Here is a 27,230-nt window from a genome sequence, read left to right as displayed (position 1 = left end):
AACAACAACCAAGGATGTGTTTGGATTGTTTTTCCTTTCAAAAAAATCAGGATATGTTTGTGATCGCCCCCCTAGCTTCCAGAAAAATGAATTCTAACATGAATTCTCAAATAATCAGCTTTAGAGACATTTTATGTAAGATGTTTGGTAACTTAAAATTATTACGCAGCCATACGTCAAATAATTTACTATGTGTATTCGGTAAATCAATCATTCAAATAAATTATTTTTACTTCCAAATGACGAAAAATAGAAATATTATTTTCACTAATATTATATGTTGGTGTAAATTTTGACTCAACTTATGATATGACAGTTTCAACTGATAACGACCCTCTTAGGACTTAGGTTCCTCTTTGTTGGATTTGATGGTGGTGAGTTTTTCGTTTGAGCTGATCTTGGTGAGCCTTTATATATCCTCTTCTCAATCCACTTCCTTAGGCAATCAAAATATTATTGTCTAGTGATACTCTACAAACACAAGAAAATGATCAGAGGGCCGATTTTGTCGGCACAAACCCTCCGACGGTCAAGTCAGTCACCGGACTTTTGGAAATATAAATTTAGAAAGAGAAATATTAGAGGGTAAAAGTTACCATTTTCTCCTTTTGAGTCTCTATTTGTCTTACCTTTTAGCGAAAATGAAAGATATATTTATCGGCCAAACTGATTTGACTTGAGTGATAGTTATTTTGATGATAAATGTCATCGTTCTTGTGACATTTTGCAACATTTGTCTTTTAGTGACCATGTTGATTGACACATTGATATACAAACTTGTATGTGGATTAAAGGAATAAACATTTTATCCTTATGTTATTTTTATTAAAATCTTGGGATCATGGAGCCTCCAAACTTAGGAGGTTCGTCCTAGGATAAGAGTCTAGTAACTCATCATGTTTTGGGTTTTGAATTCTTCGACACCTAATTGATTTATCCTAGGTGGTTCGTCTTATGATTAGAACCTAGGACTTCGGCTCCTTTTGAGCTTTAAAACCTTGTTACTTAGGAGGAACATTATAGGTGGTTTGTCCACCACTTCGTGGGCTTAATTTGAAAAATAATTATTGGATGGATCTTATTGTGGTTAAATTTATTTGGACCTTATGAGGCCTATTTATTTTTGGTCCTACAGTACAAACCATAAATAGAAAGCAAAAAAACATAAAATTGAACTTATTGTTAGTGCTAATGAATTTAATATATTTACCATATATATCATATGACTCTTTAAGAAGTAAATAATAAATTAATTATATAAAAGCAATTTTTTTTTTTATATTAATAAGAATCATTCAATAACTTAAAAATAAAGCAGCAACAATTTCATGCTATCAATCAATTCAAAGAATTTAGTACCAAATATTGAAATTCAATGACGGAAAACCTACTAGAAAGTTGCAACAAGCGCCCCGATTCATTAAGTGGTATCAAAGCCTAGTTACATGTTCGATAGGTGGGCTAGCACCATATCAACTACTCAGCAGTGTGTTAGTATCGTGAACGGTGGAGGCTCGGCTGTGGCCAAATCAACTAGCGGAGTGGACTGACACTGTATCAACTAATAGCTATGTCAAAACGTGGGCGTAGGATAGATCGAGTTCCCAATGCATTGCTAATTGACAGATTCTTGGCATCATGGAGGGCTAGCGACCGCCCTTAAGAATACGGGGTAATGACGTGAACGGGTCCAATATCCATTCTTTGATTACCAATTAGTTTTCAGAGGATAGACAATCTTCATTTCAAAACTCCATAACTAAATGTGTTAAAAGTTAGAGAAATTCAATTATGGATTACCATCTAAGTAGTTGCACCAAGCGCCTTGATCCAACATGACCTTTTTTTTCAATAAAACTTACTATTATTGGATAGATCAACAAATTTAAGATCCGATGGTATGTGATTTGTTAGCTTAAGTCAATTTTTTTAATCGCCGGAGACGGTGCCATGACCGACAAAGGAATATATAAGAGATCGATGATAAGTTTTTTATTTTTAAAATTTTAATTTATAAACATGAATTTAAATTAATTTTTTTCGTAAGTCTATTTTTGAAAATATATATTATTACAAAGGTACACTTGTTATCTTATTTTCTTATCTTCTTATTATCAACCCACTAGATTGAATTTAGACACTTTTGACAGCTCAACCCAACAAACCTCCACCAATAGGCATTTGGTTCAATGGGAGAAGCCTTGCACTTACAATGTTGAGTTCAAGGGTTCGAGCCTCCATAAGAGCATTATGGAGGTTAGTTTCAGTTCTTCCTCAATTATCAATTAATTGAGTGGAGACAGTCTCTCCCTTACGAAATGTGAGTGGAGCAGACACCCCTCGAATATTAGAAAAGGTTTAAAATATCTGAGCATATACTTCAGTGTGTCAATGTATGATGGTAGTCCCAGTTATATAGTATGATTGTAAATATTAATTGTAATGTCTGATGTGGTAGTCCCAGTTATATAGTATGATTGTAAATATTAATTGTAATATCTGATATAATGTCAGTAATATCTCTGTATAACAGACTTAAAAAAAAAAAAACCCAACAAATCTCCTTAATAATCATTTATTATGTGATTTTTTTTTTTTTTTGGAGGGGAAGGAAGGATCGGAGAGAAAAACGAGTAGCACCGCACTTTCTAGTCAAATGGACAGTCCCCACACCACGCAAGCTTATGCACCAAATTCAAAAAAGTAGCCACATTCCTCTGTCATCTACCAATTTAATAATTCAATCGGTGAAAGTGAAAAGTGTAAAACACTCATTACGAAGAGATTGAATTTTGATCCACAAGGACCATAATTTTCTTATCTTCTTATTATCAACCCACAAAATGAAAATTTCAAAGGAGAGGGGGGGAAGGGGGAAGAGAAGTATACAATCAAGCACCAAGACCAACATTACACCCATAGCAAATCCTAGCGGAAATCCCCCTGAATTGCATGAACGACTCTAACAGATAGAATTTTTTTTTAAAAAAAGGCAAAAAAAATTATAATGACCCCAGAAATGAACAAGTTCATGCGTCAAGCAAGTTCATCATTGACACTATATATATTCCAATAGACATAAAGTAGGTGAAATTACTAACACTGAAATTACCGGATTATTATTATTATTATTATCATCATCATTAACTAGTCGATAAAGATGATAGAGGGATCGCAGCAGCACTCGTCAAGAAGGCAGCAGCAACATAAAGCAGCCAAACTGCAACAGCATATAACGCAAAACAAATGAAAAATTAAAAAGAGAGAGAGAGAGGGAGAGATTAGATCATACAAATTATAAACCCAATTCTAAAGAAAAAATAAAGAAACATGAGAAGATATGCATAAGAGAACATGCATGAAATGGGAATAGATAATTACTTACCATCCCTCAAGGAAACCAGGCTCTCTCCTGGGTGGTGGAGCTGCTGCATACTGAGGAGGTGCCATCACTGGGGGTCCTTGATAATATCCTGCACGCCATCACAAAATTACCAATTCATTCACACTTCTCCTCAATCGTAATTAAAAGGGGTGTTTTTTTCTTTTTTCTTTTTTTTGTAACACATAAAATCACAAAGAAAGCATTTTCCAGAACAGATCAATGATAAAATAATAACAACAAATAAGGTACCTTGAGCAGGATAAGGATAAGCATATTTAGGGTCACTCATGGTGCAGTTGGCCACTCACTCACTATTCTTGGATTGATGCTGTGTTATGAGAGATTATGCACTCTGAATGTATTACATATGGGATATTGAGCGGAAGATGAATCTGTGGACTTGGTTGCCTTTTATATCATCAATGAGCGAACATTTGTCACTCTTTCACATTTACATACATCATAGGGAGGTACCTTCTACACTCTTTTTATTTTCAAGGGAATTGCATTTATTTAACATTTTCTAAAAAGTTATTTATTCCCTTCCATCATCATCCTTCACTTACTTTTTTTTTTTTCGAAGAGAACTATTGTTCATAATATTTACACCATATAAATTATTAAGACTCATTTATATTAATTTTGATATGACACTGTTCAGATTTTTAATCCTCTCAAATATTCGAAGGATACCTAACTCTCATTCTATGAAAAAAACTATTTTCACTCAAACTCTAAAACTCTAAAAAAAAAAATTTAAATTAAACCCCCATAATATATATATGGAGCTAAAATCACTTCCCTCACAATTATGAGGAAATGGCTCTAGTACTTGGACTAATCCCAAGTGGTTATCCTTGACTTACTTACTACCCTAAATTTTGCCTTTTCTTTTGGAATTGATAGCGGCCCATCATTTGTCATTATTTACAACATTATTTATATCTCAAGACTCAAGGACGGCATCGTAATTACGCATAGATGCCTTTTCAGTTTCAAAAATGCAAAATTATGCCTTACTAATGTTTATGTTGCGCAATACAATTCTCATACTATTCTTTGTAATTTTTATTTTCCATAACGACAAATCAGTTGGCAATAAATAAATAAATAAATAAATAAATAATAGCTTTTAAAAAATAAGTACATTTTAATACTTAATTTAAAACTATATTTCATATTCTTTTTAATTTTAAATGCTTTTATATTCCTAACATTATTTCAGTTTAGTTCAAGTGGATGATAAAAACAAAAAAAAAAACCCATCAAATACTTTTGTGTTTGAATAATCAAATAGTGAAAAGGTCAAAACACTCATTTATTTACATTTATGTGGGACTACAGAAATTTGCTTGGGTACAAAAAGGTAAGTCAGTGGGCAAATCAAAAGTCAAAGGTGGGGGCGCGGGGTGGGGCTGCGTTGGTTACCGGACCGCGTGAGAATAGCCTGAGTGGTTCTCAGTTCTCACATTCCCATAAATTACGTTTAGAATTGAATTAAATTAATTTTGCAATTTGTTTTATCTTCCCGCGAATTAAAGGCAATTAATTTTACGAGCATACCTCAAAATAGTCACCACATATTTTAGTCAATGTGTTTCTAAAATTAAGTTGAAATATAAAAAAAAATTGAGTAATAATTTAGGAGATAATAATGCTCATTAGGACGGTATAACTAATTTACAATTTTAATACTATTTATTTATAGATAGTTATAGAATTCTATTTTGTTTAAATATGAGTACGGTTTTCACTCAATCATCTTTCACAACAAATCAATAAATATAAACGGCCTTTTATATAATATATATCAACATTTTATTATAAAGAAAATAATATAACCATAAAAAAGATATCATTTACGACATATAATCGTGCGCCATAAATAAAATTAAAGAGAAAATATAAATTAGGTTGTTATATCTACTATTTAGAGAAAGTAATAATAAACAAATACAAAATTAATAAGATGTGATAAATAGAAACAGATTATTTTGACGATTGATTAGATTCATTTCTAAGATGAGTTTTTATTAAACACTAACTAATTGGTCAAGATTTATTTTTAAATTTACTTTTATATTTTAATCGTCGAACAACCACTAATTTAGTACTAAAAAAAATGGACACTAAATCCTTATCCAATAGAAACGTGTGTTATTGCCGTAGGCCTGTGGCGCACCAAAATGTCGCACCATGCAATGCACAAGGCATCACATTTTTTCATATATAGAAATGGGGAAAGAATTACAAGAGACGTGGAAATTGACCAAAAGTGAACATTTTTATTCCCCTGGAAAACCTTTGTCCAGTTAGCAACTCTATTGATGGTCGGCTAAAGTAAAGTTGTTCATACTTCGTCGTCAAAAAGACATATATAACTTGTGCTTGCGTATTATGTAGTTATTGTCCTAGCCATTTGACTCTAACCCCATTGGCCTTTGCTACACCTTTGGTTCCGAATTTTATCCTCCATCTACATAATTTCGGTATAAAATTGTTCTCGAGGTTTACTTAACCGACTAAAATTTATAACTCTAGCATATATGATATATTTTAATAGAAGCACTAGATATAATAAAAATAAAAATATTCAGTAGACAAATCTAGTTGTTTAGTTTCTTCAGTTCAGGAATCAAATTGAGTCAGAATTCCACCACCTTCAACGCATACATTTTTTTATCGTGTGAACAGAGATAAGTAAAAGGCAATTTTATCGCGTCGTTTTGCCGACTTAGATCTAACTATTATACCAAAAACATCCTATGAGGGGGAATCATATTCTTCATGCAACTTTTAAATACTTTTGCTTTCGCGTTTTCACTCTAATTTCGAGTGATCAGTTGCCAAATTGGCATTAGAAAATGAACAAAAGAAGGATTACGTAGAACATAATATCAAACCAAGATAAAGGAAAAGGAAAGGTTCTCTTTGCCATATCAGTTTGAAAAAACTTGAGATAAAGAACATGACACCGTCAAGTGGAGCAGTGCAGTGCTTTTGAGATAATGCATCTGTATGTCAGCTTTTTTATTTTATGCTTGATAGAGACATCTTTTTTTTTTTTAATACTGTTTATACAGGACTGTAGGTATTACAATTAATATTTACACACAGATTCTACAATTGGGACCTTCATCGTGGCATGTACTCCTCTGATTCTACAATTGGGACCTTCATCGTGGCATGTACTCCTCTGATTCTACAATTGGGACCTTCATCGTGGCATGTACTCCTCTGAAGCGCTGTCCAAATTCTTCAAACCCTCTCAAATATTTGAGGGCTGTCCACTCTACTCACATTTCGTCCCTCTCAAATATTTGAAGGCTGTCCACCCTACTCACATTTCGTGAGGAATAGACTGGCTCCACTTAATTATGTGATAATTGAGGAAGGATTATAAATAAGCCCCATAAATATTTTTATGGAAACTCGAACCCTTACACTCATTATTCTAAGTGCAAGGGCTCTTCCACTGGACCAAAGGCCTATTGGTTGGTTGATAGAGACATCTAAGTAAGTAAAGTGAGATTTGCTAGGAAATATTATTTGGGTTTTGCTACGTTCTTGCGATGAATATTGCTGTTGCTGTTGCTGTTGTGGATGTAACTTTTACAATACAACCAAAATGCAAATTAAAATATGCAGCTTATTGAAATATAAAAACTTCTACTTTATCCAAGCACATGCTTTTACTTTTTACTTTATTGAAACAACAATGCATGGAAGAATGAACGGATGCTAATCCCAGAATAGGTGTTGGATGTTTGACTAGCTACCTAAACACAATCTTTATAACGCAACATCCCATTATCCTCCATCATGCTAGAAGCAACCAACTCCATAAAGCTATACACGGTTTCAATTTCACAGCAAATCATGTAATGCTATGGGGTTGCAGGATTCTTAACTTAAGCATCAGGCAGTTACCATGACACAACATCCATGTAATCAGTAATGATCACACCATTTATGGGATAAACATATTGCCTTTGTCCTCGCGTTCATCTAGAAGACAAAAGAGGATAAAAGGTGAAATTATCTCTGTCAAATTTCCACAATTTTAAAGAACAAACTGTAGCAAGAGGTTGTGTTACTTTCAAAATATATTTTGCAACCTTTTAATTGAAAATCAAATTTATTTATGCTGTATGTTTCAATTCCTGTATGGCCGTCAGTAAGTTTCAATTGTAAGAGAATGCCGCAATTCTCCTACCATTAGAACATGATTACCCAGAGGCAGTATCCTTCTTCCATGCTTATTTGCAATACTAAGTTGCTCGCAAGGATCGACTCCAAAGCTAATTTCTTTTGATCCTTTTGCAACAGTATGGACACGATCAAATCCAATTAACTGTTTCTCTGGAGTTCCTTGGGAAACTTTTGGTACTCTCGCAAACAACATCACCACATGGCTTCCGTCTACATCTCCTGCATTTGTCACCGAAATTTGTACATGAAACCTCAATGAAGTGCAAGATGTCACCTCATCAATGTGTACATAATCAAGTCTTGATCCCGTTTGTTGTAGTATATTCTTGTCAGAACCAGCCTTAAGGGAGGCCGATATAGTTAGTTCACTTGGTGCTGACAGAAACTTGTAACTATAATTGGTGTAGCTTAAGCCATGTCCAAATCCATACACTTGAGTTCCGGTGTAAAATCTATAGCTCCTGCCAGGATACTGACGAGAAGAATCAGCTCGCATGTTCATATCATTCATGGGAACCTTGGTGAATGACTCAGGATACCAAGTCATAGGAAGTCTTCCACCTGTTATTAAGACCAAAAGTTGCATTAAATTCTATATTGGAAATCAAAAAAGGAACCTGACGTTTGGATGACGGAGAGGAAGAAATCATCTCATTTTTTATTACTTGGTGCTTGAACTTAAAACTCTGCTATAGCATTCTTAAATCAGTTTCTATTTAGATCTCAGTTTGCAGTGAGTATGCTCTAAGAGGATGCTCAACATTCAAATACCATAACAAAAAAAGAGATGATTTTTGTTCTCAAGAGAGATTTAAATCCCTTTCAGCAAATAAAAGTTCCCTTTTCTTTAGGTAATAAGGAACTTATTTTATTACCAACCTGGATTAAAATCACCAAAGATGATTTCTGCGAGTGCTTTTGCACCAGCTTCACCAGGATACCCAATCCAGAGAATGCTTGAAATCTGTGAATCTGCTTCAGCAAATGACACATCCAGGGGTCCACCACCAGTAAGAACTAAAATCACTGGCCTTTTACTAGTGCGAGCAACAGAGGTTACCAGGGACATCTGTTGACCAGGCAGGAGAAGACTTACTCGGTCACGATCTTCAGTTTCTTGTGTCAAATCCAGGCCAGCCACCACAATAACAAAATCAGCCTTCTTGGCAATACGGACTGCTTCATGAAACCCAGCATCAGAATTACAAGGTACATCATGGCAACCAGAAGCATAGTGAGTCTTGGAAACATAGGCTTCAAGTCCTCGAAGAAGGCTCTTCGGGCTACATGGAATTCCTAGAACATCACGGATACCAAGTAATTATCACGTCCTATTTGGAAGTAGTAAGATCATCACAAGCATGAGAGATGCCACAGTCACTCCAATTTAGAACAAATCAAGTTTCATCATATTTGCTACTGAAATAAATTTAGATTTCAAAATTACTGGAAACAAATCATGTTGCAGTCTCAAATCAAATTGTCCCGACATTATTGAAACTATGGGAACTGGTCAGGAAAAGAAAGAAAAGAACCTTAATAATTTTCTTTAGCTTTTAGGTCCTAACAGTTCCTATAGTTTGAAACAGAACAGGAGGAAGCTTAAATTTGGGAAAACTTGTAAACAAGGAAAACCAGATAAGGAGCATTTTTGCCTGTTAGGCACGGTATAAGTATACAGCATAATAGTAATTTTAAGAAAAGCAAAATATACAACAAAGCTGATAAATTCTAATATTAATGAAGAAAAAACATGATTATCTACTTTGTTCTTAGCAATAGTCAATGTATGGATGAAATCTATTGCATGGTACCTGTGTAACCGCCACCCATTTGGCTGATGTTGTTTACCAGTGGGCCAATAATAGCTAATGACGAAACTGCATTTTTATTCAAAGGCAGGAACTTCTTATCATTCTTTAGAAGCACAATCCCCTGCCTGGCTGCATCAAGTGCTAGTTTCTTGTGCTCAGAGGTACAAACATCGTCAGGTCCCAATTTTCCATACTTGCCTTTTCTTGGGTCTCCATTAAATAGCCCAAGACGGAGTTGAACTGAAAAAAGATTAAGAAGGGCTCTGTCTATGTCTTTCTCTTGCACTTTTCCTTTATCTATTGCAGATTGAGTGTGTCGCAGCATGCATGTTCCGCAATTAATATCCATTCCTGCAAACAATTAGTTTTATTGTAATTTTAAAAATAACAAACCCTGGATTGTTATTTGTGGAAACAATTGTGAAAAAATTCAAAAGATAAGAAACAAATGACAAAAACCTGCTTTAAGAACACCGGCAGCTGAATCCTCATGCGTTTTTGTGTAGTTCTGATATTCAAAGATTGTGGCCACGGCATCACAGTCAGAGGTTATGTACCTGTACGTATGCCATAAGAGGGGTCTACATGTAGGTCTTACAAAAAATTCAAATTTGAGTTTCAATTTTCTCATTTCTCTTCAAGTCATTGTATAACAAGATCTTAAAAGTTGTTACCCTTTGAAGCCCCATTCATTTCGAGCCTTTTGGAACAGATCTCCTCTCAAACATGCAGGCACCCCATTAACTTGATTGTAGGAACACATTATGCAACTCGCCTTACCTTGTTCGATACAACTACGAAATGGCGGCTGAAATGTGTCCTCCGTGTCTTGCTCTGTTATCTACAGATAAACAAATTTGCTAATACACTTTGAATAGGAAGTGGCCAAACCAGAGTTGACATAAAGCAACCAGAACCCAGTAGACATTCGTTAACATACTAATAGAAGAAACAGTCCATCCCCAACCAAATTTAGATGTATGGCCTATTACAAATTACAAAATTAGGTTAAGACATATCAGAACTATACGTACTAACACTAGCAAACGATTATCAATTAAGCTATAACAAACACCAGCCAATGGAATTTTGGCTTCGAAACCAGAAAATGTTAAAGATAAAGCTTGAAAACAAACAAAACCCAGTTGAAATTTGCTCACAAAGACAATGAAAAAGAAAGACTTACCATAGCATTGAAGGAATATCTACTGAAATTTCCCCATTTCTCCAAGTCATAAGCAATCAAATGCTTGCAACAAGCAGAAAGCATAAGCTCATCACCACGATCACTCTCTTCACCAAACCCTTTCAACACCCTCTTCTCTCGAAACCCAAAACCAATACCACCATCATCACTCTTCCAATTCTCACCCTGAAAACTTTTCACAAACTCAACAGCATAAGCAGACACAACCATGGGATCTTCCCCAGGAGTCTCCTGGCCTCTGCCCCATCTGGGGTCCCTAAAAATGTTAATATTTGGTGCCCAAAACGTCAACCCCGCTTGGCCAAGATTGTACATGGCCCTCGCCTCGACAGCTACAGCTGATCCAATATTGGACCAAAGGCTTCTATTGAAAGAAGCTGCAGAGACGAGAACTTGAGGGAAACTGGTGACAGATGACACAGTTCCATTGAAGTTGACACCAGGGCCATTGGAGGCAATCCCATGAAGTGACTCAGACCACCATTCGTAGGCAGGAATGCCAAGTCTTGGAATGGCCGAGGCATTATCAGAAAGTTGTTGGATCTTTTCTTGGAGAGTGAGTAGAGATATGAGAGACTTGGCCCTCGTGCTGATTGACAGAGAGGTGTTGCAAAATGGGCATGAGTCAAAATGCGGCGGCTTGCATGGGAAGTCCGGTTTATTTAAGACTGGTTTTGAGTTGGAGAAGGCGATGACGTTGACTAGGACAAAGAGTTGTAGAACGCGGAAGAGGATTCTTTCTCTTAGTTGGATTGACATGAATGGTCGACTCATAACTGAGAGTTGTGTTAGTTGCTATGGGAGAAAATATGATTTGTTTGTGCTATGTTAACCAAATGAAATGTTATAAAATGGATTAAAAATTTTTCGCATGTTTCACGAACTCAAATAAATTTACTTCATTATCTCATCATTCAAATTGATGATGGACAAATCGTTTGTAATGATAAATTTAGTATACAATTTGATGTCTAGCATTATTTGATTTCATAGCTTATGAAAGTAAAATGCACCTAGACTTGGTATAGACGGTCAAATATTATACAATAAGACAATTTGATAGACGTTAATCCCCCCCCCCCCCCACCCCCAAGTTTTGATTTTTAGTAATAAAAAGTATGTAGATGTTAGTTCAATTGGTGAAAGTTTTTAGGTTAACACAAGGAATAAAAAGAAAATTTAAGTTATGGTTAGCTTAAAAAATAACAATGATTTTTAGATTGACTTAAGCACTTACGTCATTTGAGATTTTATAATCATCAAATTTTTAAAAAATAAAATAAATTTATACCCTAAGAGCGCTTAATCAAATAGTTTTTAAGTAGATTTATTTGATTGACTACCTCATATTTGAGTTTTGAAGAGATAGGGTTAAAATTTTAATTTGTGTGTTGTCCATTCCCTGTCATTTTAGTAAAATATTGTTCGGCAATATAAAAGAAGAGAAAAAAACTATTGTTCGGCAATGACAATTAAATGTCCTTTTTATATTATTTATTCATCTGTTTTGAAAAGTAATAATACTATGTTAACAAAAATTATTATACTAAAAATTAAGAAAGTAATGATAGTTATCCCAAAAATTAATCCCAAATAATCTGATATATTATGTATCATTTATTATATGATAGTACTTTTAAAAAAATTCATTTGAATTAATTATATTATCTCATCATTTAATCAATGAATACAAAATTATTAGGGATCAATTTTTTGGACATGTGACATTATTCAAATGAAGGAGATACGCATAAATTGATAATTTTGTTCTCATTAAAAAAAAAAAACTAAAAGAGGATTGGCTTGTCTGGTGGATATTTCTTCTATGGAAATAAGACTTAAGAGTTTGAGACTACAAAAAAAAAAAAATATTACAGCCTAAGACCAATCGTGATTACAGCCTAAGACCAATCACGTGCATTGTGTTCGGCGAGTTTTAACTTTGCGTAATTGGTGTGAAATTCTCTTATAATCGACCAAACAAACACATTAATGTTTTGGCGAGTTTAAACATTTTTACGGCGTGCAATTAATGCTTTTAATACACATCTTTGTCGGATGAAGGCGAAATGTCATGAGGGCTCCTTGTTTAGTGTTTCAAGGACGCTTTTAATTTTCTTTTCATATTGGGGTTAGTCAGCCCGCAGCTTAAAAATTACAGTATTAAAGTGTTTGATAAATTTTAATTGTGATGACTTAAGAGATAAGTTAATTAAATCTCATCATTATAGTTTAAAAGCTAAAATATTTTAATATTAAATAAGATCTAAGCAATATTTACTATAATTGAATTACATCATTCCTCAAACTTAAAGTTAGGGCTGACAAAATTTAAGTTTTGGCCCTAGAAATTAGTTGAGTGATTTTTAAGTACTTTTATTCCGTTGGTCCTATAAGATTAAATTATGGAAGCGCTAAGAGGTCAAAAAATCAATTTGAATTTTGCCAACTCCCATTTTAAAAATAAAATAAATCAATCTCCCATGACAGTGCGGGCTTAGATTTTCAGCCCAATAAGAATGATCCATTAAATGACAAAGGGACAGTTGGGCCAGACCCGGTTTTTCTCCAATTTATGTCACTGTTGTCGCATGCATGAACCTCAGAAACAGAAAGTAGGACTCGAGAATCACTGTTAATTCAATTGTAAAAATACAGAAAAGAAAAGATGCACGTTGCCTAATGCCCACAGCGTAATATTTTTGACATACCCATACAAAGATTGCCTGACCCACAAAGCCCAAAACTCGAAATTCATTAACAGTTTTAACTTTTGAGCTGGTCCATTGACACCCCCGGAAAAACCTAATGGAACCCCTTTAATTTATTTTTCCCATTAAAATAATTTAAAATAATATAAAATTCTTATTAATACCTTCATCGATGAAACCCCCCCCCCCAGGGTAAAAAAAAAAGATTAATGAAGCACATGCATCACAAAATCTATATCTTTAAATTCTCTTCTTTTTATTGCTTCAATGCTCTTCTCGTTACAATTGAACGTAACACAAAGTTTTGTTTGAAAATAATGACGAAAAATAATTAAAACGACAATCTTACTTTTCTATGATCCATCTCTCTCCCGTTGCATGACTATTTTTTATATTAAAATTCTTACAATTATAGCGACAAATGCAGTTAAGTAATATCCAAGTAAATTTATTTCAAGAGTTGATGTGAAAGTAATTATTTAAAATTCTGGTCTTAATCAATATAATTACTTGTTACTCAATCACATCATTTGATACATGAATGCTAATTAAATTACTCACCAGTTGCTATGTTCTCAGGCTTATCGATCCACTATAAAGTTCCTTGTTATTAGAGGCAGCAGTGAGCACGGAACACTATTCTCAATTTATAATCATGATGCGAATTTACTAGAGTTCAAATCTATACACAATTTGAACGAACCAACGTCAAAAGCTTTGTTGATCATTTCCCGTCACCATCACCATCGATGAAAATTGAAAATCGTGGATCACTTAAGAGTACAAAAGTTGACTAGCTAATTACTCATGGTAAATTGGAAATGATAGCTGGGGTACACTTGATAGTTTGAGACACGAATTATGAAACGCAAAAAGACATGCAAATTTCAGCAAGAATCGATAAAGTTATTAGATGCGAACTGTTAAGAGCCTTGGCCATGCATGAAAAATTAGCTAGGGTTTCATTATTGATTAGCTAGAACCCTAGTTCTAGGTAATTCTTTTCTCCACCACAAGAGATGGTGGTTAGGTATAAATTAATTTTATTAATAAGAACAATGAAAGTCTTCCCCAGGTTAATAATAATAATAATAATAAGATAGCTAGTAAAGAACAAAACGAAAAAGTGGAGATGACAACTATAAAAACAAAATTACAGTCGGGGTTTCTGCAGACAAAACCATGTGTATAATGAGTGCACGGCATTGAAATTGATAATTTAATGTTTACTTGTAAATTTAGGAGCATCTTCAACGACTTTTAGTGACAAATTTAGATGAAGGTCATGACATATAACGGAGTAAGCCATAAGTTCTATTAATTTCTTATTAAGAAAAGATTATGTGTGAAGGTGATCAAAAACGGAGTGTTTGAACACTTGGCTAATTCTATAACCGTAACTCTGCTTGCCCATTTTGACTTATACAAAAAGAAGAAGCATACTCCACAGCTTTTTCATAATTAGATAGCGATCACGTCAATGTTGATGATTCAATGTCCCACAAGATTTCACTAAAATTCTTCTCATCATTACCAAGCATATATATGCATGTTTTATTCTGGTTCTTCTCAGAATTTTAATCATGGTTGCTCCCCACTAAAGCTTTACATTGTTTCTGTACTCATAAAATAAACGCCACAAGCTTAATGCGCATGTGTGCAACAGACAAACATTAAACAAAACTGTGATCACTAGTTGCAAAAACAAGTTGGTTAAGCCTCAAAAAGCATAGGCTAACCCGCTTACTGATATAATATTAGCCAATGAGTTTATCTATTGACTCCAGACAGTGCTTCAAATAACTTTTACTTTTTGAGTACAACTACCCTTAACTTCTACCAAAATAGATAGCCCGGCAGGCCCGCGTATTTCAATCCGATGCAACAGAAAAGTTTGAATCCTGAAAGAGTTAAGGGCGAACGAAATGCAAGTTTCTTCAAGCCCAGGTCATAGTTTGTGGTGCTTGTTTTTTAAATTAATCTACAACCACGTATTGTAAATTAAATTGAATCACTATATGACTAGCTAGGTTAGTGCTTGTTTTTAAAATCTTCAGTACTTGTTTCCAATCGCATGTGATTTCTGTCGAATGTTTTAGCCTTCAGGTTTCGTACTTTCAAAACTATAATTACGCTAGCTTCTAGCATATCTATATAGAGTTAAAGATGGACCTAAATTTCCTTTATAAGTTGGGTATTAATTGGATTTGGCAAAACTGACGACTTAACTGTGTCTGCACATTCATTTGTAAGACAGTAAAACTTCTAAAACCAAACGACATATTTCCCATGCCCAATTTTAAAAGTTTGACACTGTCATTACCAATTTGATCATTTAGTCTTCTCATTAAATTTTGCATTGTATCTCCTAAATGCTTTACTGAAAACATATATCAAAAGGAAAAATCATAAATCATATCGGACATATATATATAAAATGAAAAATTTGATTGAAGTGAATGAATAACTAACACAAATACGCCACTAAGGCCTTGACCTAATTGTGGACATAAGTTAGAGAGTATAAATTAGAGTTTCCATGAAATTTTACTCAAATAATTTTTTTTCCTCAAATATGTGGGTAGATATATATATATATATATCTCCAAAACATTAGTGAAAACGTGGACTTCAAATTTCATATTAGAATATCTGAAAATTGTTAAAAATAAACAACAAGAAACGAAAAGGCTTATTAGTCAATCACTTTTATCTAACTTTGGAGTTAAGCAAACCTCAGACTCATGAAAGAGAGTGAGAGCCAACAAGTAGAGACTCAGGTATTCGCAACAGCAATTGACATGTACTTGGATGGCGTGAACTCAGCTTCTGTAAACGTGAATAATCCTTACAAAATAATACAATTTTCTTTTGGGGAGAATTGTCATCTACTGTTTGTTGTTACCTAAAACGCATATGTGCTCTAAAAGTGAAGTGTGCGTTGCATACTCCTTGTTTTGTGTACTAAAAGAAAAAAAGAACCCTAAATCCAATTCAATAATACCTCTGTCTTGGAACTGTTCAACTAGCGAAACAACAGTAGCAGTTTTCTGATTCGGTTAAAAAAGTAAAAGAAAAGAACAAAACGTTGACAGATATACAAAGGGGAGGGTTCCCTGACTTAAAAATTTTGACTTATAAACTAATTTAATTTTTCATTTATCGGATTTACTCATTCTAATGATAAGAATTTAAAGTTTAAAAATAATATTTATGTTTCCGTTCATTTATCATTAAATTGACTGAATCAATGAATAAAAAATTATTTTTAAGTCAAATGTTTTTTGGTCTTTTAATTTTATTCGCATTTTAAAATCGTCCAATTATTTGTAAAATAAAATATTTTATACTATAATATGTATATTTTAACCTAGTTGTTCTATACACACACACACATAGTCATTCTCTAGTGCGGACGTTCTCATTTTATTTTTATGCAGATACACTTTTAAACTATGAGGTTTATGAAAGTTAATTTTTAACTCTCTTAAATCTCACGGTTTTATAATTCATTCGAAAATTAACTCTGTTAAACCACACGGTTTAAAAATATGTGCTCATTCAAAAAATTACGGGCATCCACACCTGAGAATGATATTATATATATTATAAATGTTCTAATCCGAGATTTTAAAGTGTAAAAAGTCCGAAAAAATTTTAAAATCGCGCGATTTTAAAATTTTTCTAAACTTTTCCGTACTTTAAAATTCTAGATCCAAAAACTACTATTATATATATGAGTAGTTTCCTGATCACGAATCTTAAAGTGTAGCAAAAGTTCAGAAAAGCTTGCAATTTAAAGTGGTTACAACGCATGATTTATGCATTTTTTTTGAATGTTCTTGCACTTTAAAATTTCGGATTGAAACATTTATAATATATATATATTAACCTAGTCGTATCTTTAATAAAATAAGAATTTCTCCTTACGTTAAAATTATGGGAGCCTCTAAGTTATATTTAATGTAACATACACAACTCATCTCAACCACATAAATTATGAATCTTATAATTTTACGTGGTTGAAATAAATTATGTAAGTTACATGTAACTTAGCACTTGCCTAAAATTATATATGTACATATGATTGGATCTGATGAATGATCAATTGATCATGATGATTATTGCACAAGAAGCTGTAGAAGAATTGAAGTGTTATTGTATTTATTGGTAATCAAATAAATTTACACGGCTTTTGATGTATCTTTTTCATCTCGTTTTCTTGTGAAATGATGTTGACAGATGATTGAGATTTGAGAGGCGACGTCACAGCTAAATGTTCTTTTATCTTGATAAACTCGACTGCAAGACGTCGCCTCTATAATAATATTATAATAGGGCAAATATTCACAGATACTTCAAATTTTATAGTTTTTTAAAAATACTTTTTTTTTTTAACCGGTTATCTATCTAAAATATATAAAATGTATCATTTTTTTCACTTTTCGAGTGGTACCATTAAATAATTTAATATAATATTGATGAAATAAATATTTTATCTCCGAATATAAAAAGATGATTTATTAATTACTATTTTGGATGCTTTTTTAGAACGTGTAATTATTTTGAATTGATAGGAACAAATTGTAAATTTTAAATACTCCATGACTGATTTTATGTTGTTATTTTTAATTGATAGGACAAAATTATAATGTTTAAAATTTTTCATAATTAGTTTTACAGCTATTTTGAATATATTTTGTAGAGTAAAAGTTGTTTAGTCTTTATATTTTGAGATTAGTACATATTTAGTCCTTTTATTTTTAGAAATATCTCAAAATATCTCTACTGTTAAATTACTGACACATCCGTCATTACTTTTTGTTCATTTTGACTTGTTTTTATAATATTACTACCTTATAATAATACTTCTTTTCTTTGGACATTAATAAAAAATTAAATTACCAATTTAACCACATAAATAAAATAGAAACAAAAAATTATATATAAATTTTTATAGAACACTATGCTAAGGAGTTAATATATTATTTTTTATTAATGTCAAAAAATTTGGTAATTTAATTTTTGTAAATATTAATTTTTATATCTTTAGACCAAGGTTTATTGAGGTTGCATGACTAATTTTGTAGTTGTTGTTGGTCTCAACAACTATAAAATAAATTTTGTCCTTTTTGTTATTTAGTTAGAATTAAATAATTTTTTCATTAAAAAATAAAATAACCATTTATCAACATTTTAATAAATTCTCTAATGGTGTAACTAAAAAATTTAAAAAAAAATAATACACTTTATAATTTTTAGGTGAATGATTAAAAAAAATTAATAATATTTTTTAATGAAAATACACGACCTCTCCCTCTTCTCTTCTCTTATCTTATGTTGTGTTTACTTTATGGAGTATGAATTCCTCCAATTTCAGTATTTACTTGCATATTTTAAGGGAGGATGGGGAATCCTGCTCCGTGAGCCCCACCCATTTTTGGAGTGGGGAGTGGGAGTGAGACTTTATTTTTTACCATCTTTTTGTTAAATTTAATAAAATAAAATAAATAAAATAGTATTATATTTATTTAAATATTATTATTATATTTAACTAAATAATAATTTACATTGATTCTAAGTTCAAATTACTGAAAAATAATATTACTAAATTAAGAGAGAATTAATAATATTACTATATACTATCTTTATTTGAAAATATAATATTATTATATTTATTTAAAAATAATATTATTATATTTATTTAAAAATAATAGTATTATATTTATTTAAAAATAATAGTATTATATTTATTTAATATTAATAATTAATTTACTAATATAATAAAATAAATATTTATTCATCAAATATATTTTTTATTAACTTTGTAATTAAAAACTACAATTCTTTAAATATGATAAAATTATAATTTAAAAATATTTACTCACAATCGAAGACAAAGTAAACACATAAATTGGATTCTGATCTCTATTTCTTACTTTCATTCAAGTGGAAGTAAACAACTTACTCACACTCTCACTCCACACTCTCAAGATCTCCACTTCTCATGATTTTTACTTAGGTTGTGTTTATTTTCTGGAGTGAAAGTGAGGAGTGTTGATTCTTTACACTCCAGCGTTTATTTCACTCTGTGGGCTCCACCTATTTTTGGAGTGGGAAGTGGGAGTGAGGCTCCCATGGGGAGAGATGGGAGTGGGAATCCACTCCCGCCTCTCCCATTTTTATCATTTTTCTTATTTAATATTTAATATTTAATAAAATAAAATAAATAATATTATTATATTTAACTAAATAATAATTTACATTGATTCTAAGTTAAAATTACTTTAAAATAATATTATTATATGAACAGAGAATTAATAAATATTACTATATGCTATCTTCATTTGAAAATATAATATTATTATATTTATTTTTAAAATAATAGTACTATATTTATTTAATATTAATAAAATAGTTTATTCTAAGAAAATATTAATTTTGTACTAAATAATATTATATTATTATTTTATATAATAATAAATTTAATATAATAATATTCAAATTTAATATAATTATATTAAATAAAATAAAATAATGTTTCATTTTATATTTACCCTTCTTTTTTACCCTCCTTTTATTAAATTTACTATAATTATATTTAATAAATATTTAAATAATATTATATTTATTTAAATAATATTATTATATTTAACTAAATAATAATTTGGTTTGATTCTAAGTTTAAATTACTTAAAAATAATATTATTATATTAATAGAGAATTAATAATATTACTATATACCATCTTTATTTGAAAATATAATAATATTATATTTATTTAAAAATAATAGTAATATATTTATTTAATATTATAATTAATACTAATAAATAGTTTATTCTAAGAAAATATTAATTTCGTACAATGTTAATAGTAAAAATATTTCATTTATATTGTCCTTATCAATAATTTTTAATTTATATATTTAAAATTAAAATTAATAAAAAATTGTGATGTGCATAATTAAGAATATTAATAATTATTATAAATTTACACATATAATAAAATAAATTTTTATTCATTAAATATATATTTTTATTAATTTTGTAATTAAAAACTATAAATCTTAAAATAAAGATAAAATTGTAATTTAAAAATATTCACTCCTAATCTAAGATAAAATAAATACATAAATTAGATTATGATCTCCATTACATGTTTTCATTTAAGTATAAATAAATAACCCACTCTCACTCCCACTCCACACTTTCAATTCTAAAATTTCCACTCTTCAAGATTCTCATTATAATCTAAAAAATAAACGCTATCTTAATTCAAAATGTAAACCCTACCTTAATTTCTAGGGGTGGGCAAAATCGGGTTCGGGTCGGGTTCGGGTCAACCCGATCGGGTTTCGGGTTGTTCGGGTTAGACAAGGAACAATCCGAACATAACCCGAATTAATGACCCGACCCGAACCGACCCGAACTATATTCGGGTCGGTTCGGGTCGGGTCATTAATTCGGGTTATGTTCGGGTTGGATCGGGTTGGATTTAAAATGGGTAGAATTGAGTTCGGGTCAATTTGGGTTAGTTCGGGTCAATTCGGGTCAATTCGGGTCAATTCGGGTCGGTTGAAATAGGGTTAGTTAGGGTCAATTCGGGTCAGTTCGGGTCGGTTGAAATCAGGTCAATTCGGGTCAGTACGTTTTTTTTTTTTTTTAAGAACCCGATCGGGTATTCGGATCGGGTCGGGTTTGACCCGAACCGATCACAACCCGATCGGGTTTGTAAATTTCAAACCGATCGGGTTTCGATCCCGACCCGATCCGACCCGAACCCGAAATTTATCGGGTCGGGTCGGGTCGGATCGGATCGGGTCGGATAAAATGTCCACCCCTATTAATTTCTTCGAGTTCAGGTGCTGCGCTTACTGTTTAAGAAAATGACGTCGTATTGACGAGTCTAATCCATACAAAAGTTCGATAATTATTAATTATATCATCACGTGTCTGCATGCAAATGGGGTCCAGGTCAAAAGTAGTAATAATAATAATAAAATAATTAAAAAAAAAAAAAAGGACAGTGGAAAGGGAATTGGAAAAGCGGTTTTGGAAGAAGAAGAAGAGCTGTTTCTCAAGTGTGAAAGAATATTGTGGGCTGCGCCTGTGGAATTCTCATGCAATTTTATGCAAACAGATTGCTCCATAGCCCATCGCAGCAAGCAACTTAACTTTAGATAATTCTAATCTATCAGATATAAGTATAACGTTACGTTTGATAAGTAAATATCCTAGTTTTTAAGTCATAATTTATGTAAAAAGAAAAATAAAATTTGATTTATATTTCATAGTACGCCATAAATATAATTTTAAATAATACTTCTCATAAAAATAATAAAATTATTATAATTTTTTTGATGAATCATTAAATAAAATCAATCAACTTTTACACTACATATGTCCAATCAAAACGTGAGGCCGAATTCAATTTGGATGGGAGGCCAACCAAGACAAAGAGAGAGATAAACAAAGCGATTACCACTTGCTTTTTGCTTGGTTGTCGTGGCCTTGTCACAAGGTACAACCTTTTCTTTTCTTTTTCTCTCTCTCTCTCTCTCTTCTTTTCTGAGCTGAGGGGATGCAGCGTGAATTAAATTAACACACATGGTTGAAGATCATCATAATAGATTTTTAATTAATTATAATTTTGCAGGAAAATTCTAAGTAGGGTTTCATGAATCATTCTTTTAATTTACAACCACAATAAAAAATAAATAGATGGGACTATGAGAGAGTAAAATTAAGTATTGCACAGATTATCTCAAATTAAAAAAATTAACGTAATGTGATCCTACAATTTTCTTTTGCTTTGCGTAATTTATATGGAGAAAATTAATTTCACGTTAGTGATGAATTTGGTGTTTTTATGGTGCGTTTGGGATTGAGGTGCTGTAATTTTTAAACTACAGTTGTTGTGAAAAAAAAATTATAACTATGAAATAAAAATTAATAATACGTAGTAAATATAAAATTTAAATAATAATTTTGATAAAATTATTTAAAATATAATAAATTTTATATTATACAAGTGAAAAATCATATTAATATAAATTCCAAGCTACAGCAGCTAGTGTTTACCAAATACTTTAGTGTTGTAACTTAAAAGCTACAGCTAATCAACCTCAATCCCAAACACACTCTTAAAGTGCAGTGTACAATACAGAGCCAGTAATGAGGGATTAGCTAGTTGTATGGCTACATTCAATAGAACAACAATGACATTCTTCTAACGTTTGAATCATAAACTACCAGATACCAATATATTATTGTTATGTGTTTTGTAATATATTTTCAAAATGTTTGAAGGACGATTTCCGAAACGCCCTTTTATATTTTTTAAATTTATGAAAATATCCCATCTGAGTTTCAGAATTATGAGATGTTGTAAACCAACTAATTTTAAACATTTCAATACTTGCTTGCTCCTCTACTCGAAAAGCCTAGCTCTTTGCAATTTGATTTGTTAATCTAGCTCTGTATAAATAGATTACCCACACCTATTAATTAAACCCAAATAAAGAGAAAATAACCTAAAAAATAAACCCAAAAATAATAATTTTGTTTTGCTTCTCTTTCATTTTTCGCCGTGCTTCTTTTAAAAGATAAATAATCAACATTAACAAACTGTCTACATAAAAATCTTTTATGTTCTTCATTTTAGAAACTTACAAGTAACGAAAGTAAACCCTAAATTTGTTGCCTAATCTCACAGAATAATACGATTAATTGAATGATAATTTAGTTATATATACATTGAAAAAACTAAACGTATGTATTTAATAATATTAACAATATTGAAACTATCGTACATTAATTTCAAAACATGAAAAAAAAATCAGTACAGGACAAATGTAAATAGTAGAAAAATTGTTAATGAATACTATGATTGTAATTTACTGAATTGTTTGAAATTGTATTATGTAGAGGGGGCACTTGGTAACTGGGTGCGAGTTACGTTTCACTCAAAATTGGCTCAGACTATTTTGATCCAAATCTGCTCACATCAATCCGCCAACTAAAATTGAAAACTTAAAAAATGAAAAACCTAAATCTTGAATGTATTTCTTGATGAAGAGCTTCGGACCAACTAACCTTCAATGGATGGTGGAAAAAAAAAACAAAAAAAGAATAGTATCTTTTTTGAAGACTGCAATCAAATAATTTAGTTGCAAAAGCTGAGGCAAATCAGTCTCCTCTAAAGCTGAAACGTCTCTCAGCTCCCCACCATTATTGAACTGACACTCGAAGCATACATGTACTGAATATTTGCACAGACACATATGTATTTAAAATAAACAATAACTTACCAAGCAAAATAATGGACTGTCAATAATGTCATCATGAACAGCACCTCCTCAGTAAGAGTGAATTTTCACTTCTTATTATATATACTCGTGTATTTTCATCCAAATATCAAAATTAGCAGCTAGATAAATAATGGACTGTCTAGCTAGCAGCTTTTGAGGAGTTCACATGCAACAGTCATTAAGTATACGTAGAGCAATTAATACTACTCTTTTCAAGGACACAAGAAGACAGACAAGTCAAAGTGTAACATATTCATGTATCTGCGCCGTGTGCCCCAAAGATCAACTTCGGCCTTCAGCTGGACCCCGCGGAGGAATTGTTAGTTTAGATGTAAGTTGCGCGGTAAGTAATAATATTTTAAGTAACCCAGTCACAGGCTTCTTGTTCATTCCTAGCTAGCATTGTCAGCAAACAGGTGAAACAACTTAGGTTTTCAAGGCGAGGTAGTGCAACTACAGCCTCAGCTTGTTTTGTTTCATGCATTGTTTTCTTGCATGTGCTTGTCAGATGTGATATCAATAATAATATTTGTAGGGTAATGTGTTACTATACTGGCTAGCTTCCCCAGAGTCAAAGCACCTCATGTATCTTTGTGTGCAAAACTCAAGCTCCATCAGTGATTCAGTGTCCTCAACATCAACATAATTTATCATTTTCATATGAAAAGCCTTCTTCACTAATCCATTTGCAAGCGCTTCTCCTTTTTGGCCTTCCTAGCATCTATTAACGAACAAATTAACTTTCTTTGTCTCACCATGTGGAGGATGCAAGATTTAATCCTTTATTTGATAATGTTTTTGCAAAATCTAGAACTAAAACGACATGCATTTACACAGTATCAGCAATTAGTATTTCCTGAAAATTAAAGGAGGCCAATGAAACAATCGGAGAAGTTATAAAAGGATTTCTAATTATGTGCTTCTTCTTCTTCTTCTTCTTCTTCTTACACACACACACACACACACACACACAAAAGAAGTACAACAATGAAATCTTTTCTAGAGATCTTTTTTTTTTTTTTTTAATTTCTACAACGTAATATTAAGGGATGATTTTTATAATAAAGACTCGAGTAAAATATAATTCAAGCATCATTTACAAACCTAAATATTATTAAAACAGTTTTTTTTTTTAATTTTTCGAGAAACAAAGAAAAACATTGAACTCCTTCTCAAAAAAAAAAAAAAAAACATTGAACTCCACCGTTTAAGCCGACTAAGCCTCGGTTTAGAGTATTTTTTGTTCCCTTAACCTGCAGAAGGGGATGAGGGTATTTATTTTTTAAAACAATTGTGAATATTTAAGAAGATATTAAATATTAATTAAACAAAAACCCTGACAGTGTGTGAGGCTAAACTCCATGCATTTTTTTTCCCGATTGAGACAGATTTGTGGGTCAAAGCTTTCTGGGCAAAGGGATTAATAAATATTTAATTTGTCTGATTGATAATTTCGGTGAAAAAGACATAAATTCACCTTGAGAAAAGGGGGAAAAAGAAAAAAAAAAAAGGCAGATTCCATTTCAATCTTAGGTTTACACTTTACAGTAATGTGCTGTTACACTCAACAATACACTGTAACACATACTAAAATGCATTTAATAATTTGCTCATATCTTATAAAAAAATTTACCATATGATCATCATATAATATATATTCCTTCAACTTGGTGCAACAAACATATTATTCAGCTTTCTCTCAAGATTATTATCTCTTCATAGAGAAAAAAGAACCGGGAGAAATGGAGCTCACTCAACATGGTTTCTTGGAAGAATTGCTAGCTCCACCAATTGCAAGAAGAGACGCATGGTCAAGTTTTTCAGGTGGATTGAACGAGTATTTGCCCAGTGGATGGATCCTTGATTCTCTTGATGAGAGTTCGACTTTAGCTGCTGCTGCATCAAATCCTTCTTCATTTGTGGGGTTTTCAGCTGCTCCATCAGAAGCTAGTTTTGAGTGTCCTCCTTTCACTGATCACCTACATCAAGGCTACCACCCTTTTGTTGATGGATTCACAGTTCCAGAGGTTGACACGTCATCATACACAAAGAATGAGATACCTTCATTTCCATCAGCTCAAGAAGAGTACCCGCCAATGGTTGTTGAGGAAGATCATGATCAGCTTTGTCTGCGTAGCAGTGATCATCTTCATCAAAATCATAGCTTTGAAGAGACAAAAAGTAGCTGTGCTGAGATTGAACAAGCCACTAGCAACATTACTAATCAAGGTTTCAATATGGGTTTGTGTGTAGATAGAAAGAGAAAGAATAAGAAGTTAGAAGGGCAGCCTTCAAAGAATCTAATGGCTGAAAGGAGACGAAGAAAGCGCTTAAATGACCGCCTTTCCATGCTCAGATCAATAGTTCCCAAGATCAGCAAGGTAATGTTTGTTTGTTGTTAAACCTAATTTGTAAATTGTCTCATTTTGTTCTTTTTCACTTTCATTAATATGTAATGAATATTGGCAGATGGACAGAACATCTATACTTGGAGATACCATTGATTACTTGAAAGAGCTTCTGGAGAGAATCAATAAGTTGCAAGAAGAAGAAACAGAATTGGGTGCAAACCAACTCTTAATTGGCAAATTCACAGAGCTCAAGTCAAATGAAGCCTCGGTGAGAAATTCCCCCAAGGTATAAATATAATTGCAGATCAAGACCTTTAAAGCAAAACATAAAATGGCATGTTAGTACTTAATCCATGTCTGATGCGTCTATTTTTTTTTTAAAATTTCCCGATGCCTTGACTTGCAGTTTGATGTGGAAAGGAGAGAGATCGACACCCGGATCGATATTTGCTGTTCATCCAAGCCAGGATTGTTGCTATCAACAGTAAACACGTTAGAGGTTCTAGGCCTAGAGATTCAACAGTGTGTTATAAGTTGCTTCAATGATTTTTCATTACAAGCATCATGTTCAGAGGTAAGTTTTTGTTTTTTTTTCCCCATTTTAAAGAAATCTTGATGGATTGATGTTGTGTCAACAATGTACATGCTTGTATTTTCTTATATCTCGAACTGGTTTTAGGCAGCTGAGCGGAGGACATTGTTAAGTTCTGAAGAGATAAAGCAAGCATTGTTCAGTAATGCAGGCTATGGAGGAAAATGTCTGTAGAGGGTAGCGTCGGAAAATAAGTTTTGTCGCTTGACAAATCCTGAAAATTAGTTATTTCTTCTAAGTTTGTTCTTCCAGGAATTCTACAAGTGAGAAATTGTAATAAAATTTTTCTATTAAAATAAGCATTTAACATTCATAAGATGATTCAGATCCATATCACAACCTGTTATTAGGGATTATCCAATCCAAATTAACTTATCTTTTAATACAAGCATCATTGTCTCATTCTCTATTGTTAATCAAATAATATATTTGAAAAATGGAATTTTCGGGTATAATTTTTAATGATTTTTGAATGTTTCCGGCATATAAGAGCAGAATTTAGGGGCTAATCAATCGATTAATTATTGGTGTCTTTTTGCTACATCACATGTAACCTCATCAATAATTGAAATTAGGTTCAAATGTAGGAGCCTGCTGGTCCTGAATCTAGAAGTATTGCTGGAATAACATTGATAATTACAGAAATCGT

The 27,230-nt window shown here is 32.0% G+C and overlaps 2 protein-coding genes and 1 long non-coding RNA gene across 3 annotated transcripts; 1 reads left to right on the top strand and 2 right to left on the bottom strand.

Moving 5' to 3' along the window:
- Positions 1 to 2,785: 2,785 nt before the first annotated feature.
- LOC102626133 (uncharacterized) lies at positions 2,786 to 3,812 on the bottom strand. Its single transcript, XR_369397.4, has 3 exons — positions 3,635 to 3,812; positions 3,386 to 3,473; positions 2,786 to 3,220 (listed from the first exon to the last, which is right to left on the bottom strand). It is a non-coding gene; the product is annotated as an uncharacterized LOC102626133 (long non-coding RNA).
- Positions 3,813 to 7,411: 3,599 nt separating this feature from the next.
- Positions 7,412 to 11,547, bottom strand: LOC102626342 (probable beta-D-xylosidase 6). Its single transcript, XM_006466302.4, has 6 exons — positions 10,598 to 11,547; positions 10,086 to 10,252; positions 9,871 to 9,968; positions 9,412 to 9,762; positions 8,477 to 8,893; positions 7,412 to 8,158 (listed from the first exon to the last, which is right to left on the bottom strand). Exons 1-6 carry the CDS (start codon positions 11,390 to 11,392, stop codon positions 7,560 to 7,562), a joined length of 2,427 nt encoding a protein of 808 aa, XP_006466365.2. The 5' UTR covers positions 11,393 to 11,547; the 3' UTR covers positions 7,412 to 7,559.
- A 13,649-nt stretch (positions 11,548 to 25,196) lies between these two features.
- LOC102626641 (transcription factor bHLH61) lies at positions 25,197 to 26,899 on the top strand. The gene is made up of 4 exons (XM_006466303.4): positions 25,197 to 26,019; positions 26,108 to 26,275; positions 26,396 to 26,563; positions 26,669 to 26,899. The coding sequence occupies exons 1-4, from the start codon at positions 25,381 to 25,383 to the stop codon at positions 26,753 to 26,755; spliced, it is 1,062 nt and encodes a 353-aa protein (XP_006466366.2). The 5' UTR covers positions 25,197 to 25,380; the 3' UTR covers positions 26,756 to 26,899.
- Positions 26,900 to 27,230: the final 331 nt, after the last annotated feature.

This window comes from Citrus sinensis, chromosome 7 (assembly GCF_022201045.2).
Source record: "Citrus sinensis cultivar Valencia sweet orange chromosome 7, DVS_A1.0, whole genome shotgun sequence".
Taxonomy (NCBI): Eukaryota; Viridiplantae; Streptophyta; class Magnoliopsida; order Sapindales; family Rutaceae; genus Citrus; species Citrus sinensis.
This window is presented reverse-complemented; position numbering and strand designations above follow the sequence as displayed.